The 14970-nt window shown below is 37.4% G+C and overlaps 1 protein-coding gene across 2 annotated transcripts; it reads left to right on the top strand.

The window, feature by feature from the left end:
- The first annotated feature begins 1917 nt into the window (after window positions 1-1917).
- Window positions 1918-9748, top strand: LOC143863961 (uncharacterized). Of its 2 annotated transcripts, none has more exons than XM_077374772.1 (6): window positions 1918-2045; window positions 4298-4364; window positions 5145-5255; window positions 9021-9091; window positions 9186-9251; window positions 9339-9748. In XM_077374772.1, exons 2-6 carry the CDS (start codon window positions 4307-4309, stop codon window positions 9582-9584), a joined length of 552 nt encoding a protein of 183 aa, XP_077230887.1. In that variant the 5' UTR covers window positions 1918-2045; window positions 4298-4306; the 3' UTR covers window positions 9585-9748. The 2 variants fall into 2 exon arrangements, with proteins under 2 accessions (XP_077230887.1, XP_077230886.1); XM_077374771.1 differs by lacking the exon at window positions 1918-2045 and adding an exon at window positions 3856-4013.
- Window positions 9749-14970: the final 5222 nt, after the last annotated feature.

Here is a 14970-nt window from a genome sequence, read left to right on the forward strand (position 1 = left end):
TCAGAGTTAGTATCATTATATGGAGATGATTTTTGGGGCAAGAGTTGTATAAGTTTGGGACCCGATAAATGATTGGGTTGGATCGTATTGTATGGAGGATGATCCAAACCGTCCATTTGATGGCTCACAACATAAATAGGTTGTGCCTAAAAAAATCATCTCCGTAGGATGATCCTAGCCTTCTAGGATGATCCTAGCCTTATGATCTATAGAAGTTCCGTAACATGAAGTTATCAGAAGGCTAGGATCATCGTATAGAAATGATTTTTGGGGCATTACCTATTTACATTTCGGCACATCAAATGAACAGTTTTGATAATCCTATGGCCCTGAGAAGGTTGCCCAAAAAACTATTTCCATAGGTTGATCCTAGCCTTCTGATCTATAGAAGTTTCCATAACATGCAGTTACTCTATAGATCGGAAGGCTAGGATCATCTTATGGAAGTGATTTTTGGAGCACAACCTATTTACATTGTGGGCCATCAAATGGACGGTTTGGATCAACCTATTCTGCATCGTGCAACACTTTTTTGAAAAATACTGAACTATGCAGGCTTAAACCATATAAAAATCAAGGGGGTGTGGGAATATAATAATGCCACCCTTAATATTCTTTGAATAAAGGGTAATTTTTTCATTTTCAAATTTAAAATCATCTTAAGGTTTGGCCAAATGTCGTTGCATGTTACGTGTTTTTTTGCAAATACTGCATACCAGGTTACTCTTTTTGAAAAAACCCCATGATTTTTGTTGAAGAACCTCTTAGCTCGAGTTTGAAGAACAAAGCCTTGACCATTGAGCTGGAGGCTCAATGAAAATTTCAATATACATTGATTATTGATATCCGCACAACCATGTTTCGATAATGGGGCAAACTCACCTTGTTTTACATTGTTTATCCAGCTGCCAAAGGCTATTACAATTCCCAAAAAAAGATCTCAACAGCCAATTAGAAAGTGTAAAACAAGCTGAATTCATCCATAGTCAAAACAAGCGAAATTCCATCGCAAAAGGAATTTTGCGGATGGTCTGTTGCATTTGAGGACAACCACCTCATGAATAAAAACAAAATCTGCTGAAAAGTGAGCCTGTGTGGCTGCTCTCACATGCAACAGACCATCCGTGAAATGCCTTTTGCAGGGGACGCTAGCAAATCCCCCAACGGATATTTTATTCCAATAAGATTAAAGCTGATGAGTAAATCATACTTTGCCCCAATCAATATTTTACTTTTTTAAAAAATTATGTAAGCTAGGATTGAACCTATTTGGTCGAGCTAGAGGATCCTCCAGTCGATATTTACTTGAGGAACAAGAGTCTCAAGGTGGGGGTTGGCTGTAAATTTTCCAAATGCAAGTCCACCTGGTCTACAAAATGCTTTCTCTGATAGTCCCTCGGGTTGAGCCCAACCCTAGCCCAACCTAAGATAGCACTTCCTCAACCCTAATCCGACCTACCCAAGCCTCAAGTCAAGGTTGGTCAACCCTGACCCAACCTGCCTCTAAATCTCTCAACTCTAACCCAATCAATTTCTAACTTGAAATCAGGTCAGTTTTGAGTCAGGTTGGGTTCGGGTTCACCTAGGACCAAATTAAAAAAAATACAAGGAAAAAACAAAACCAAAAGAAAATCAAGATAAAATTAGAAGACAGAGGTTCGAGTCGAGTCGGGTTACCAAGGCTTCAACCCTAACCCAACCTGAAATTAAATAGGGTTGGCTTTTGCCAACCCCAGCCCAGCCCAGCCCAACCCAACCCAAAATCGGGTTGAACCGATTGGGTTCGGGCTGAGCCGGCTCAGCCCCAAGTTGCACCCCTTGAAATGGACTGAACTGAAAATAGTCTGATGATATTTGGAGGAACAGACAAGACTTTAAAGGCTAAATTGTACGTTCACTACTTTAGGATGGTTTCATGTAAAAACCCAAAAGCCCCAGCCACTGAGTTGCCGAGCTCACCGACTAGGGGATCGATCACTGTATTTTAACTCTTTCATAAGAAGTTTTGCCTCTCCGTTTTCAGTTGGAACATCCTTGTATTTTAGGTGAGTTGGGTTTTGGGTTACTTTGTAATCTGAAAAAAAAAAAAAAAAAAATCCAATTTGGTACGGTAAAGACATAGCCTCATGTTATTTGTTCCCTTTTCCATGTATACCATTTTTGTAAGCCAAGTGCTTATGTTTTTTCTTATGGTGAAATAAAGAGATATCTAATAGTTTGCTCTCTGAAAATTGTGTGCGAATAATGATTGAAAGGCATCAAGGTTGTATTACTTGTACTCACATATGAGATGTTTAGTTAAAGATTCACAACTGATGTTTGCTATAATTTCTCTATCAAAAAATGGGGGGGATAGCTTTGGAGATCTTCTGGCTTTTTAGCTGTTTTTTCCATGGAACCACTTTAGATCTGTATGCTTATATATATATATATATATATATATATATATATATATATATATATATGAGAGAACATTTCCTACACACTTGTGTAGGTAAGTTACCTACGCACTACCTTAAAATACAGTGGGGGCCCACATTGTTTGGGTGATCCAAACAATTCATTTGAATGGTCCTCACATAGATAGGGTGTCCACAAAAAATCAGATCCATAGGATCATCCTAACCATTCAAACTATGGAGGCAAAAAATGAACTAATTTGTGAAGGTTTATACACGTCCATTTTACCTCCACAAATCGTAGGGTTGGGATGATCCTATGGATCTGATTTTTTGTGGACACCTTATCTATGTGAGGACCATTCAAATGAATTGTTTGGATCACCCAAACAATGTGGACCCCCACTGTATTTTAAGGTAGTGCTTAGGTAACTTACCTACACAAGTGTGTAGGAAATGTTTTCTCTCTCTCTCTCTCTCTCTCTCTCTCTATATATATATATATATATATATATATATATATATATATATATAGAGAGAGAGAGAGAGAGGGAGAGATAGAGAGAAAAAACGGTTCCTACACATATGTGTGGAGAGTTCTCTACACATTAGCTTAAAAAACGGTGGGGGCCCATATTGTTTGGGTGATCCAAGCCATCCATTTTAAAGGCTCTCACATAGATAGGGTGTCTACAAAAAATCAGATCCATAGGATCATCCCAACCCTACGATTTGTGGAGGTAAAATAGATGTCTTTAAACCTTCACAAATTAGTCCATTTTTTGTCTCCACAGTTCGAATGGTTAGGATGATCCTATGGATCTGATTTTTTGTGGACACCCATATATATGAGAAAACGGTTCTTACACATATGTGTAGATAAGTTCTCTACACACTAGCTTAAAAAACAGTGGGGGCCCACATTGTTTGGGTGATCCAAGCCATCCGTTTTCTCATATATATATATATATATATATATATATATATATATATATATATATACGAGGAAAATAATTATGAGCTTGAAGCTCATTTAGCTTATATGAGCTTGAGGGCCCAAACACATGGGTCCCACATTTTTTGTGGTGACCCAAACCATTCATTTGCAATGCCACATCATAGATAAGGTGTGTACCAAAAGTCAGCTCCATTGGATCATCCTAACCCCACAAAAAACGCAGGGCAAAAATGGGTAGATTTGTGGCAAACCGTGTCTGTCTATTTTGCCCTCCACTTTTGCATGGGTTAGGATGATCCTATGGAGCTGATTTTTTGTACACACCCTATCTATGTAAGGGCCTTTCAAATGAATGTTTCGAATCATCCTAACAATGTGGGCCCACATGTGTTTGGGCACTTCAAATTAGTGATGCAACTTGGACTCAACTTAAAACCTGTAATTTTGTTTTTATATACTTAGTCTCGCTATAGAAATCCAGGTTGCCCACAAAAAAAAAACCTCCATAATTAAGACAATACAGTGAAGCACACCTGCATGACTACCACCTTTTCTTTTGTTTTGGGGCTTTCCCGTTCGGTATTGTGCATCTAAAGAGAACTGATATCAGGAAAATGGTGGAACAAAATAACTGTTCCAACACACGTAATTTGCTTGTAAGTTGATCCTGCTGATGGCACTAGTAAAGATGTGCTGGAATGCATTTTATGTTCCAACATTGTCTACCTACATCTTTCCCAAATTTAAATTTTATGTAATTGTACTGATTTCAAGTTAAGATGGTATCTCTTTATCGTCGTATTGGAATCAGTTGATTCAACTTTTTCTAACCTTCTGAATCCTTTTTTTCTTCTGCAATACCTATTAATTTCTAATATGAAGCTATTTCCATTTTGCTTCTTGGATTTCTATTGAAATGTTCACATTTCTCGAATGGCAGAAACATAAAATGGGACCTACACGTAAAGATCTTTTGGACTTGGAGCAACAGAAATCTTCTTTTTTAGGTTTGTTCTTTTCTTGTTTTCTCTTCGCACAGGGCGGTGTGAACTCAACAGAAGTCTTCATCTTATGCAACATAGGCTACATTTTATGCTTATTCATTATATTCTTTTTAGGTGTTTGTTTCTTCTTCTTTCTTTTTTTTTGGGTGATTAATGAGAATGTTCATTACGTTGATAATACTTAATTTATTGGGGGGGGGGGAGAGAGAATAGAATAAGAAACGAAAATGGAAGGGTACCCCTTCTTTGGGGCTCCTTTCTTCTCGGTTGCATGAGGTGTATCGGGACTGATCTGTAGCTGTTTGTTATTTTTGTTGTGTTTTTTTTGTGGGGTGCCTATGATGGGGGTATTTCTACTACGAAATAGATCAGGGCAGGATTTTCTTCTTTCGAGTCGACTAGAATTTTCTTCGTCCGCGTTCCGTGCAACATCTGCATTTTTAAACACTGGTTGAAATCTGTTTTTCACTGAGGTATTTGGGCGTGGAAAATCTTCTTTCTCATGTGTTCAGCCATTCATCAACATTACAGTCAATAATGCCTAGGCCCAAGAATCTGTTTTCTCTTGGACCTTACTCCCTGAGATTCTAGCTTTATATGTCTGATTTGTAGTTTTGATGGTCCATGTTGCAGTCATATTTTTGTCATGGCTTCTCTTTCTCTTAAATATTTTGACTTGATTGAGGGGGGGGGGGGGGGGAATAAAAACACAAACATTCTTCAGACTTTGTCAACACAGTTTGGATTCTTAGTGGAATTTTTGCCTTCTTGATTGAATTGCAGAATCTTCCTTTCTTATTTGCGACAAGGATCCATCTTCTCAATCAAATAATCACCATACTCATGGAAATGTCAGCCCGAACCTTTTGACAACTTCAGTTCCTACAAGCCAAGGTAAAGTATTGGATGTGAACACACCACACTTCTGAATATGGGATGCCTTCGTTTTAGCTAGCTATACTTTGTGAAGGCATGTTGTTTATATGTTGTTGGGACTCCTATATATATTATGCAATTCTGTACAAGTAATTACAAATGAATAACTCTATACATGGGTGCACACAACAAGCAAAAAAAAAAAAAAACTTTCAGACAGTTTTCTTCCATTAGTGTCTCGCAAAAGTCTTCTTTTAAGACGCTCACACGTGTTGATTTTCTTTTTTTCCATCGTCCAAGCAAAAGCCACCACACGTGAGGGCCACCAATTGCCGAACTCTAGTGAAGGCAGAGCCAGCACTACCATACCTTGTTAACCTGTGAAAGAAAGAGCGAATGGAAAAGGAATCAAGAGTATCAGGGGTCGGCACCCTATGATCAAGACAAGAGGGGGAGAAGTATTGGCAACCAAGAAGACATAGAAGGGAGGAAAGACTAAGTGTTTTTTTAATGTTTCTTCTAAGCCTAACTATCCAATCTGCTCACATCCTCTTCTTCTCTTTCCATATAGTCACACACTCTAGCCTCTATCGGTTGTTGAACGATATAGGTTCGGAAATGTATGGCACAGGGACTCGTAACCAAAGATCTACCCAAAATCAAGTCTCCTCATCCCTTCCCACTCTAAATCTAACAAATGGCTCATACAAGAGTCTAGACGCACAAACAGACTGCCATGCTTCTGAACCTTTATCTAAGATTGGGTTCCTACTCTCCCAAATCCCCCAACCCCAATCTTGTTTCTTCCCAATATTTTTTGTCATAGTGCATCCTTCTCCCCATAACGCCATCGCCATTTTCCCAAAAGAGCTTTATTCCTCATTTGTATTATGTAAATCCTAATGCCAACATATGCATTTGGTCTGCATCCCTTGTTCCAACTTATGAGGTGTTTCAATTTTCTATTTGCCTCCTCCTCAGAGAAAATCCTTTTGGAGCTTTTCTATTCTACTTGGCGCCTTTGCTGCTATTTTATATAGAGACATATTATATATCGCTACCCTATGGCCGCCTTAATCAAGGTGATCCTACCTCCAAGAGATAGGTAATTCTTCTTCCATGTAGCCAATTTCCTTTCAACTCTTTCTACCACAAGACCCCAAGGGGAACTTTTTTGAATTCCATATCCCAGGGTAGCCCAAGATAAGTGATGGCAACTTGTCCTTTTCTCAATCGAGTGCAAGAGCATGGTGGCAGGCTTAATGCTTCTGCCACCATGATGAACATTTAAGGGGGTTGTCTAATACCTATCAAACTGCCAAAGAACCCTGCCAGGATCCGTTAACCAAGATGGAGAAAGTTGATGTTGCTAAGCATGCTTTTATCCAGCTCCTCCATTTATCATTGAATCCTATCTTCTCCTGAATGCCACAAAGTTCCAATCAACATGGTCATGTGTCATCTCAGCGTCTCCTTATCTATCTTGCAGGTAATTCCCTTCCTTCCTCTTCTCCTGGAATCAATAACCTCGTTCGCAATAACCTCGTATGAATGGAACTTAGAAATAATGTTGTTCATAACTTATTTAGCTCTCCTTGCTTACCCTTTGGCGAAGATTTTGTACAGGCTAAGTCTAAGTTAGGTGGCACCCTCTTTCTTGGGAACGAGAGTTATGAACACCGCATTCATTTCTTTGCCCAGCTTACCTTTACTGTGAAATTCAGACATAAAGGCTAAAATATCCTCTTTGATCACCCCAAAACTTCTGATGGAACTCCATTGGAAAATCGTCAGGACTAGGAGCTTTATCTTTCTTCTTAGTAAAAATGGTAGATCTAACTTCCTCTTCCTCAAAGCCCCTTTCCAACCAGTTTCTTTGATCCTACCTGAGCTGCTTAAAGGTCAACCTCCAAGCTTGGGCCCTCGATCATGATCCTTTGAATTTAGCTTTGAAAAGTATTGTACAATTAGGTGCTTTATGGTATCTCCTCCACTAATTCTTCTCCGTCTACAAAACAATTAATCACAATTATTCTTCTTCTCACACTTGCCATTGTATGCAAGAACTTAGAGTTCATATTCTCGGGCAAACTTATTACCTTAGCATGCTTAATTATGTGCTTGTCACACTTCTTGGCTTTGCAGGCAATGTGTTGTGTTCATCCTCTCTGTAATACTTCCAAGTTAATCTTCTGCTTTTCCATTAATAATTTCCCAGCTGCCACATAATTCATTTGGTTGTTAGTTTTCACTTGCATAACGTGTCTCCTACATTCAAAAATTTCATCAAGGACCCTAAACACAAGTTAGCATCCCTTAACACCACTAAAGCAGCAAGACAGGAAAGACATCAGCCTGCATAACATTTTACAAGAACATTGTCTAATGCACAGTTCTATGCACCTGTGCTATTGGATTTTAATACCACATCATGTCTTTGCCTGAAGACTTTTAAAGCAGGCGCAAGGTTGCAGTATTGTGAATCTCCACTTGAGGGAGCATGCATAGCTTGCATGGTTTTAAATTTCCCCAAAATGACCGAAGTGTTTCCATTTCCATCCCCACCGAAACGAAATCTACATGATTTCCTTTCACGTCATTATTTCCCCGAAATTTTGACCGAAATTCTAGAAATTCGACCATTCAAAAAAGATCCCAAAATTCGACCTAAATGGTCGTCACGATAAAAAATGGAAAGATGTTGTTATTTGCCTTTCATTTCATTCTATTAATGTAGAGATGATATTGGTAGGCAACATCGTTGAACTCCACAACAAAGCAACCGTATCTTATGCATGGGATGTCATATCGGCATGGGACCATTAATACCTCATAACTCTATGTGGTATTGACATAGAGTTGGGGTCCTTAGAGGGGAGGCTGATCATTATACTTTTTTATACTTCATTACATTGTACTTCTTTATTGACTCTACTTTTCTAGACATGCAGGACAACGCATGTCCCTAGATGTTCGATGTGATTAAGCTGTTATGGATGATTTTGTTGATTATGTGATGGTTTCTAAGTATGTATTTGCGCTTATTCTAGCATTTCCCAAAGTTTCATCATTTGCATGTTTTTTTAAAAGATAAAAATATTTCACCATTTGCACTTGTTTCCGTGATTTTACAGTATTTCCACCAAAACCGAAATGATTCCGTTTCCTTGCCTGCCTAAACCGAAACCGAAATGTAAAACCTTGATAACTTGCTAGAAAGTGTGAAAAGCCGATCAATAAAGTTGCAAACCACCTTCATCTGTAAAATGGACTCATACATTTGTACATTAGCATTGAAAAACATAGCAACTGATTGTGGGGCTCTTTTTTCCTTCTTCCAATAATTGCACTCATATGCTTGACTTTATGTATATATGCTTTCATGCTTCCAACTGATAATTTTCTTGAAGAGGGATTTGCTAGGGACTTTCGTAGAAAGGCATTTCACTGCTGGCTGTTGCATTAGAGAACAATCACATCAGACGAATTAAATGAATAAGACAAAATCTGCTGAAAAGTGAGCCTGTGTAGCTGCTCTCTCATGCAACAGCCAGCCGTGAAATGCCTTTATGCAAAAGTCCCTAGCAAATCCCTCTTGTAGATCTATTATTATTACTACCAGTATCAAACAATTTTTTGCTAATATATGTATATTAGCAAAAAAAAATGACTGAAACAAATAAGATGTTGTCAAGTAGCAAATGAAAGTACACCGACATGCAACACTGAATTTTGAGTGTGCTAAGCTTTTACCCTGCATAAACTCTATTCCTCAAATCACAGTTCTCGGAAAAGTGAAGGACTTCTTAGGCCTTATGGCTGATGCTAATAAAAGACTGGAGCTTGGTGCACAGGTATAGCTAGTCTCATCATCAAAAAAGGATCACTCATTACACTTCACCCCTTCTGTTCTCATTACGTCTGGAAAAATTCATTATTCAATTGTAGGAGAATTCTTGCGCAGACTATGATATTGAAGTGCTCACAGGAAATGAGGCAGCGTACATTGACATGGTAAATCAGCGTCTATCAATTGCTTGAAAATCTTGAAGTATGGAAGTTCTGATAAAGTCCACACCTAATACTGTATTTAATTTGCAGGATTTAGTTCTGGGTGTTGCTGATCTTCATACCCCAGAAGCCGTGGAGGCTGCTGAATCTGCAATAGCTGGTTCTCAACCATCGATCCCTTTATGCTTTGGTGACAGTGGATCCGACACTGAAGATAGTAATGTTGATGCCAAACCGTGCTCTCCAAGCAAAGTACGCAAACCAAATTTGGATAGGGATAATTCTTTGAGTACTGACGAGCCGAAAAAACAGCCAAAGGTTACTGAGCTCTATTGAAGTATATATATGGCTGGTTTTCACTTTGGATTTGTGTTAGAGCTCACATCTGAAAACAGGTCAGCTGTGCTTAGTATCCATGCTTCTCTATTCACTAATGTAATCCATGCTTCTCTATTCACAATGTAATCCACTGTTTTCAAGCTCCTTGTAATTAGGCATGTCAAGGGACTCAGATAGTCCAACGGATCCTTTTGATCCAGACTCTAAATTGGTGGGACGTAGACAGATGATGTGGGGCTGTTGGAGTGTCTCATGTGGGATGGGAACCAGACTATTTAAAATGAGTGTCAAAATCCTGGATCCGAAAATATTTGCTTTAGTATAAATTTAACCCTTGTGTATTTTTACTTTGCTAATGTTCCAGTGACCACATGCCATAGATGGTGTGACCCAAAAATCTTATGGAGAAAAATAATCCCCACCCTCTAATATAATTGTGTAAAATGGATGGCTAAGACTAGTTACACATTTACACCTATGGCATGTGGTCACTGGAACATTTGAAAATCAATCTTATGGAGAAAAATGATCCTCACCCTCTTTACAGCGAGTCTTGTGTTTAAGAATTAGTTCAATGGTAAACACCTGTAGAAAAAGAAGATCCCTCCCTAATTGTTTACCCTGAAATGGGTTACCCTCACTGGAATTAAGCCTTAGAAAAATAGCAGTTCTTCATTAAAAATTGCGAAATTGCATCCACACTCCCTGTTTTAATAGTGGTACTTCCCACTTTATTAATCCCTTTTTTCATTGGCTATTCAGAGCATCTTGGGAGTTCTAACAAAAATTAAAAGCAAATTTGGAAAACTTTTTTAGTAAAGTGCAGCTATTAAAACAAAGGGAGTGTCCATATCAATTATATAATGATTCAACTTAAAAATGTTATCAATCACATGCTATGTCATGTACCTGTTGGGGATTTCCATTTACAAAGAAACAAAAGCCCACTGTAAATGTGGTAAACAATCCTTTATAAAACATTAACCTTATAGAATTTGTCAAAGTCTATACCCATATTAACAGTAGACTATACTATAAATTTTGAAGGTTCATTTCCTCCACCTCTATAAGTTGTTAGGTGTTTGACCTTATTGCCAAGTCATGGAAGCCTATATAAAATCCCCTGCATCCCCAACAAACGGCCTACTGAATAAAGTTTGATTCCATGTTCTTGCATTGCATTCTCTCTTGAGACCACTGTACATATTTCTTCTCGTCTCATATAATTAAAAGGAAAACACTTCTAAAACGGGGATTTGATCATTTCCACAGTGCTTTTGGCATTTTGTAGGGATTCGTGCAAACTTAAAAACATGTCTACTTAAAATAACAAGCCAAATCCCCAAATTAGGTTGTTGCCCAGTAACTATTACTTTCAATGATACCACTCTTTTAGTTTTAATAACTGAGTAATGTGTCATTAGTGTCTAAGAACCATATAAACATCCTTTTTTTAAAGAAATATCTTTTGCAAAGATCACTGTTTCCCTTAAAGAAACTGCTATTGTGTGGCTTGGACCCACCACCATGTGTGTGGTGATTGGGTTCATAAATCTTGTCCATCAACGGTACAAATGGGCCCGCTATCATGTGATCTATAGTGTTCATTGTGGTGGGCCTAGTTTTTTATTCTAAAAATCTCCCCCATCAGATGATCCTAACCATCCAATCGGCGCGTTGCAAATTGAGACTTTTTCAGACCATTGGCTTGGATCAACTGTTGGGGGAGATCTTGGGCATGGCCCATCCATAATGTTGGCATCATTATCCAATAACAACATGAATTTATTATCCAAACATGTTTAAGCATTCCTTCTGTAGTTTTATAATTAGAAAAAGGGAAACAATTCAGTGTAGGTTTTATACACCGGGGTTTAATGGAGCGATATGCGATGATCTTCATCAGATTTCAAATCAACTCAACGATGATTGACTTGTATTAATATAGATTGAAAAAAGGAGTGTGATTATCAAATATGGAGTGTCGATATCATTTATTTGTGTATGTATGCAAAGAAAAATATTTTACTGGTGCAATTATTTTAGTTGGTAAACCATGAGAAAGTCAGAAAAGAAAATTATAAATAGTGTATTAGCTTGTCGCCAAAAGAATCACGAGACAAGTGACAAGCGTAGGGCATGTCGCCACAATAATCTTGTCACTACAACAGTGAAGGAATTATAAGAGAAGACATTCTATTAATATAACTAAAGAAATTCCTTCATTCATTGTATTAAGTTCTGGAGAGAGAGAGATCAGATGACACCGTAACAAACGACAAGAGATTCTCCCTTTTCATGATAATGGAGGAAAGTTTTTCTAGTCGGCCGACTAGAGAACCCCCGTGTTGTTTGGATGATTCAAAGCATTCATTTGATGGGCCCTATCATAGATAGGGTGTGCCCAAAAAATCAGCTCCATAGGATTATCTTAGCCCTCCGATTTGTGGAGGTTAAAAATGGACAGTAGAGGTCAAAAACACAGTGACCCCACGTTGTTTTGATGATCCAAAGCATTTATTTGAGACAAAGTTCACATTTTTTTTTTCTTCTTATGCTTGCTATTACTCATAATGACAACAATATATGTGTACTGCTCTATCAAATAAATAAAAAATAAATAAAACAAATTCATAAAAACACGTATAAACTCCACAAATCTGTCCATTTTTAAACTCCACAAATCAAAGCTTTAGGATGATCCTATGTAGCTGATTTTTTGGGCACATCTGATCTATGACAAGGCCTATCAAATGAATGTTTTGGATTATCCAAATAATGTGGGCACACTGTGTTTTTTGGTAGGCAAATTAGAAAAGCTTCTCTAGTCAGCCGACTAGAAAAACTTTCCTCATATATATATATATGAGAAAACATTTCCTACACACTTGTGTAGGTAAGTTACCTACACACTAGCTTAAAATACAGTGGGTTGGGATGATCCTAATTTGTGAAGGTTTATACACGTCCATTTTACCTCCACAAATCGTAGGGTTGGGATGATCCTATAGATCTGATTTTTTGTGGACACCCTATCTCTGTGAGGACCATTCAAATGAATGGTTTGGATCACCCAAACAATGTGGGCCCCCACTGTAATGTTTCTCTCTCTCTCTCTCTCTCTCTCTCTCTCTCTCTCTCTCTCTCTCTCTCTCTCTCTCTCTCTCTCTATATATATATATATATATATATATATATATATATACACACACACACACATTGTAAATGAATTCTATGTTCTAATTGAGACAAATTTCACATTTTTTCTTCTTCTTATGCTTGCTATTACCAATAATGACAACAATATATGTGTACTGGTCTATCAAATAAATAAAACAACTTCATAAAGGAATTTAAAAATTTAAAACCCCTAAAATATGTCATCAAATTGTGGGCAATTTTCACCTCGAAACTTGCAAATTTTAATTATATACTCCACCAAGAATCAATGTGAAAAAATTTCCATAAATATTGTGTGGAATCTCCATGGTTACCAAAAGTCTTTGTTTTTAGTGTCTCTAATTAGAACTTGTTCTAATCAGATTGGAAGAATTACCCCCACAAAAATGTTCCTTAATACTATTAATTTTATTAAATACTATTTATGAACTTCTACCTATGTCAATTAATGTTCTTTAACACAGTGTTATCGACTAGAGTTTGAAAATTTTACATGTAATTAAACCCTTACTTATAGAATTACTACCTTATCCCTTTACCAGACAATAACTTCATGTGAACCGATTCTGACTAGATTAGTCTAATATCACCAATAACATATCTCTTAACTCCTGCCGATGAGAAAAACTATCTAATTAGTCTCACATATTGGAGTAGTTGATTACTTGTTAAGCATTCAAATATTTCACACTGGCATATAACCCAAAATAACTGTATCTAACCCCTTATTGGGCATTATGGTTTGATAAAATTGACAAATCAAAGTTATAGAAATTATACAAGGAATAATGTGGGTCCCTCAGGTTTATGGACTAACTAGATCTTCTAATATAAGTAAAAGGAATAATGTGGGTCTCTCAGGTTTATGGACTAACTGTATAGAGCCCCTTATTAGGTGTTATAAGAGTATAACTGTATAATTAATCAAAGTTATACATATAGTAAAAGGAATTATGTGGGTTCTCAGTTTAGGGATTAACCGTCTCTTGTTGATAAAACAACTCTGATTATCAGATAATGATAAGTTCACGAGTCTTCTACATTTAATTATTTAGTTCAGTGAATAAACTTTATATATAAAATGTTTGATTATGGTCTTAAACTTTGTAATTGAGATAGGTCATTCTCATAATAGGTGTCAATTGTATCGAAATGAGATGACTACTGTTCTTTTACAATTGTGAACAATTTTAAATCTGTAAGAAAATAGAATGCATGAATCCATGCACATTTAAAGGCATTTTCCAAGTCATTGGGGGCCATAGCCCCCGAATGCTACATGTGCCTCGACCCTTGCTCCTGGCTAATAACTGGATGTCTAGTAATGTGTCAACCTTGTCCCCTTGTAAGATATTCAAGACAATCCACAAAAAAAAGATAGAATTTTGCTTGGATTTCTTAAAAGTGATGCCTCTCTCTCTCTCCCTCCCTGTATATATATATATATATATATATATATATATATATATATATATATATATATATATATATATATATATATATATATAGAGAGAGAGAGAGAGAGAGAGAAAAAAGTGTTTCTAGTCTGCCGACTAGAGATCATTCTCTAGTCCGGCGACCAAAAAACATGGGTCCCACCTTATTTGGGTGATACAAAGCATTTATTTGATGGGCCCTAACATAGAGAGGGTGTCCACAAAAAATCAGCTTCATAGGATCATCCTAACCCTGTGATTTGTGGAGCTTAAAATGGACTGCTATAAATCGGCACAAATCTGTCTATTTTTTAGCTCCACAAATGAAAGGGTTAAGTTGATCCTATGAAGCTGATTTTTTTTTACACCCTATCTATGATGGGGCCTATCAAATGAATGTTTTAGATCACCACAAAAAATGTGGGACCCAAGTGTTTTCGGTCGCCGGATTAGAGAATGATCTCTAGTCGGCAGACTAGAAACACTTTTCTCATATATATATATATATAATGACACCCCCACCCACTACTGTATGGCGGGGACAACCAAACACTACTTACCACTATTCTCCAATGTAAGTTAAGGCAAATCCATGCTTGTCTCCTCCCTGTCAAGTACCTATTCCACTGCTCTCCTAGTCTACACCGGAAACCAAACAGGCACACATCGGATATGTGGAGATAGGAAGGAGTGCAATTTAACTATTCAGCATGACAAGTGTACATTGACCAGGACTACCTGTCTTGGCCATTGTCCAAATTGCCGAA

Source organism: Tasmannia lanceolata, unplaced genomic scaffold (genome assembly GCF_043159265.1).
Source record: "Tasmannia lanceolata isolate RefF3 unplaced genomic scaffold, GAP_Taslan_0.1 ptg000044l, whole genome shotgun sequence".
Lineage (NCBI taxonomy): Eukaryota > Viridiplantae > Streptophyta > Magnoliopsida > Canellales > Winteraceae > Tasmannia > Tasmannia lanceolata.

Bases quoted from the DNA above. Each gene is read 5' to 3' on its own strand.
- LOC143863961 (XM_077374771.1), top strand. From the start codon at position 3,972: ATGGTGGAACAAAATAACTGTTCCAACACACGTAATTTGCTT. The intron at 5,256-9,020 runs GTAAAGTATTGG...CTCAAATCACAG, and splicing joins TTCAGTTCCTACAAGCCAAG to TTCTCGGAAAAGTGAAGGAC. The intron at 9,092-9,185 runs GTATAGCTAGTC...ATTCAATTGTAG, and splicing joins GACTGGAGCTTGGTGCACAG to GAGAATTCTTGCGCAGACTA.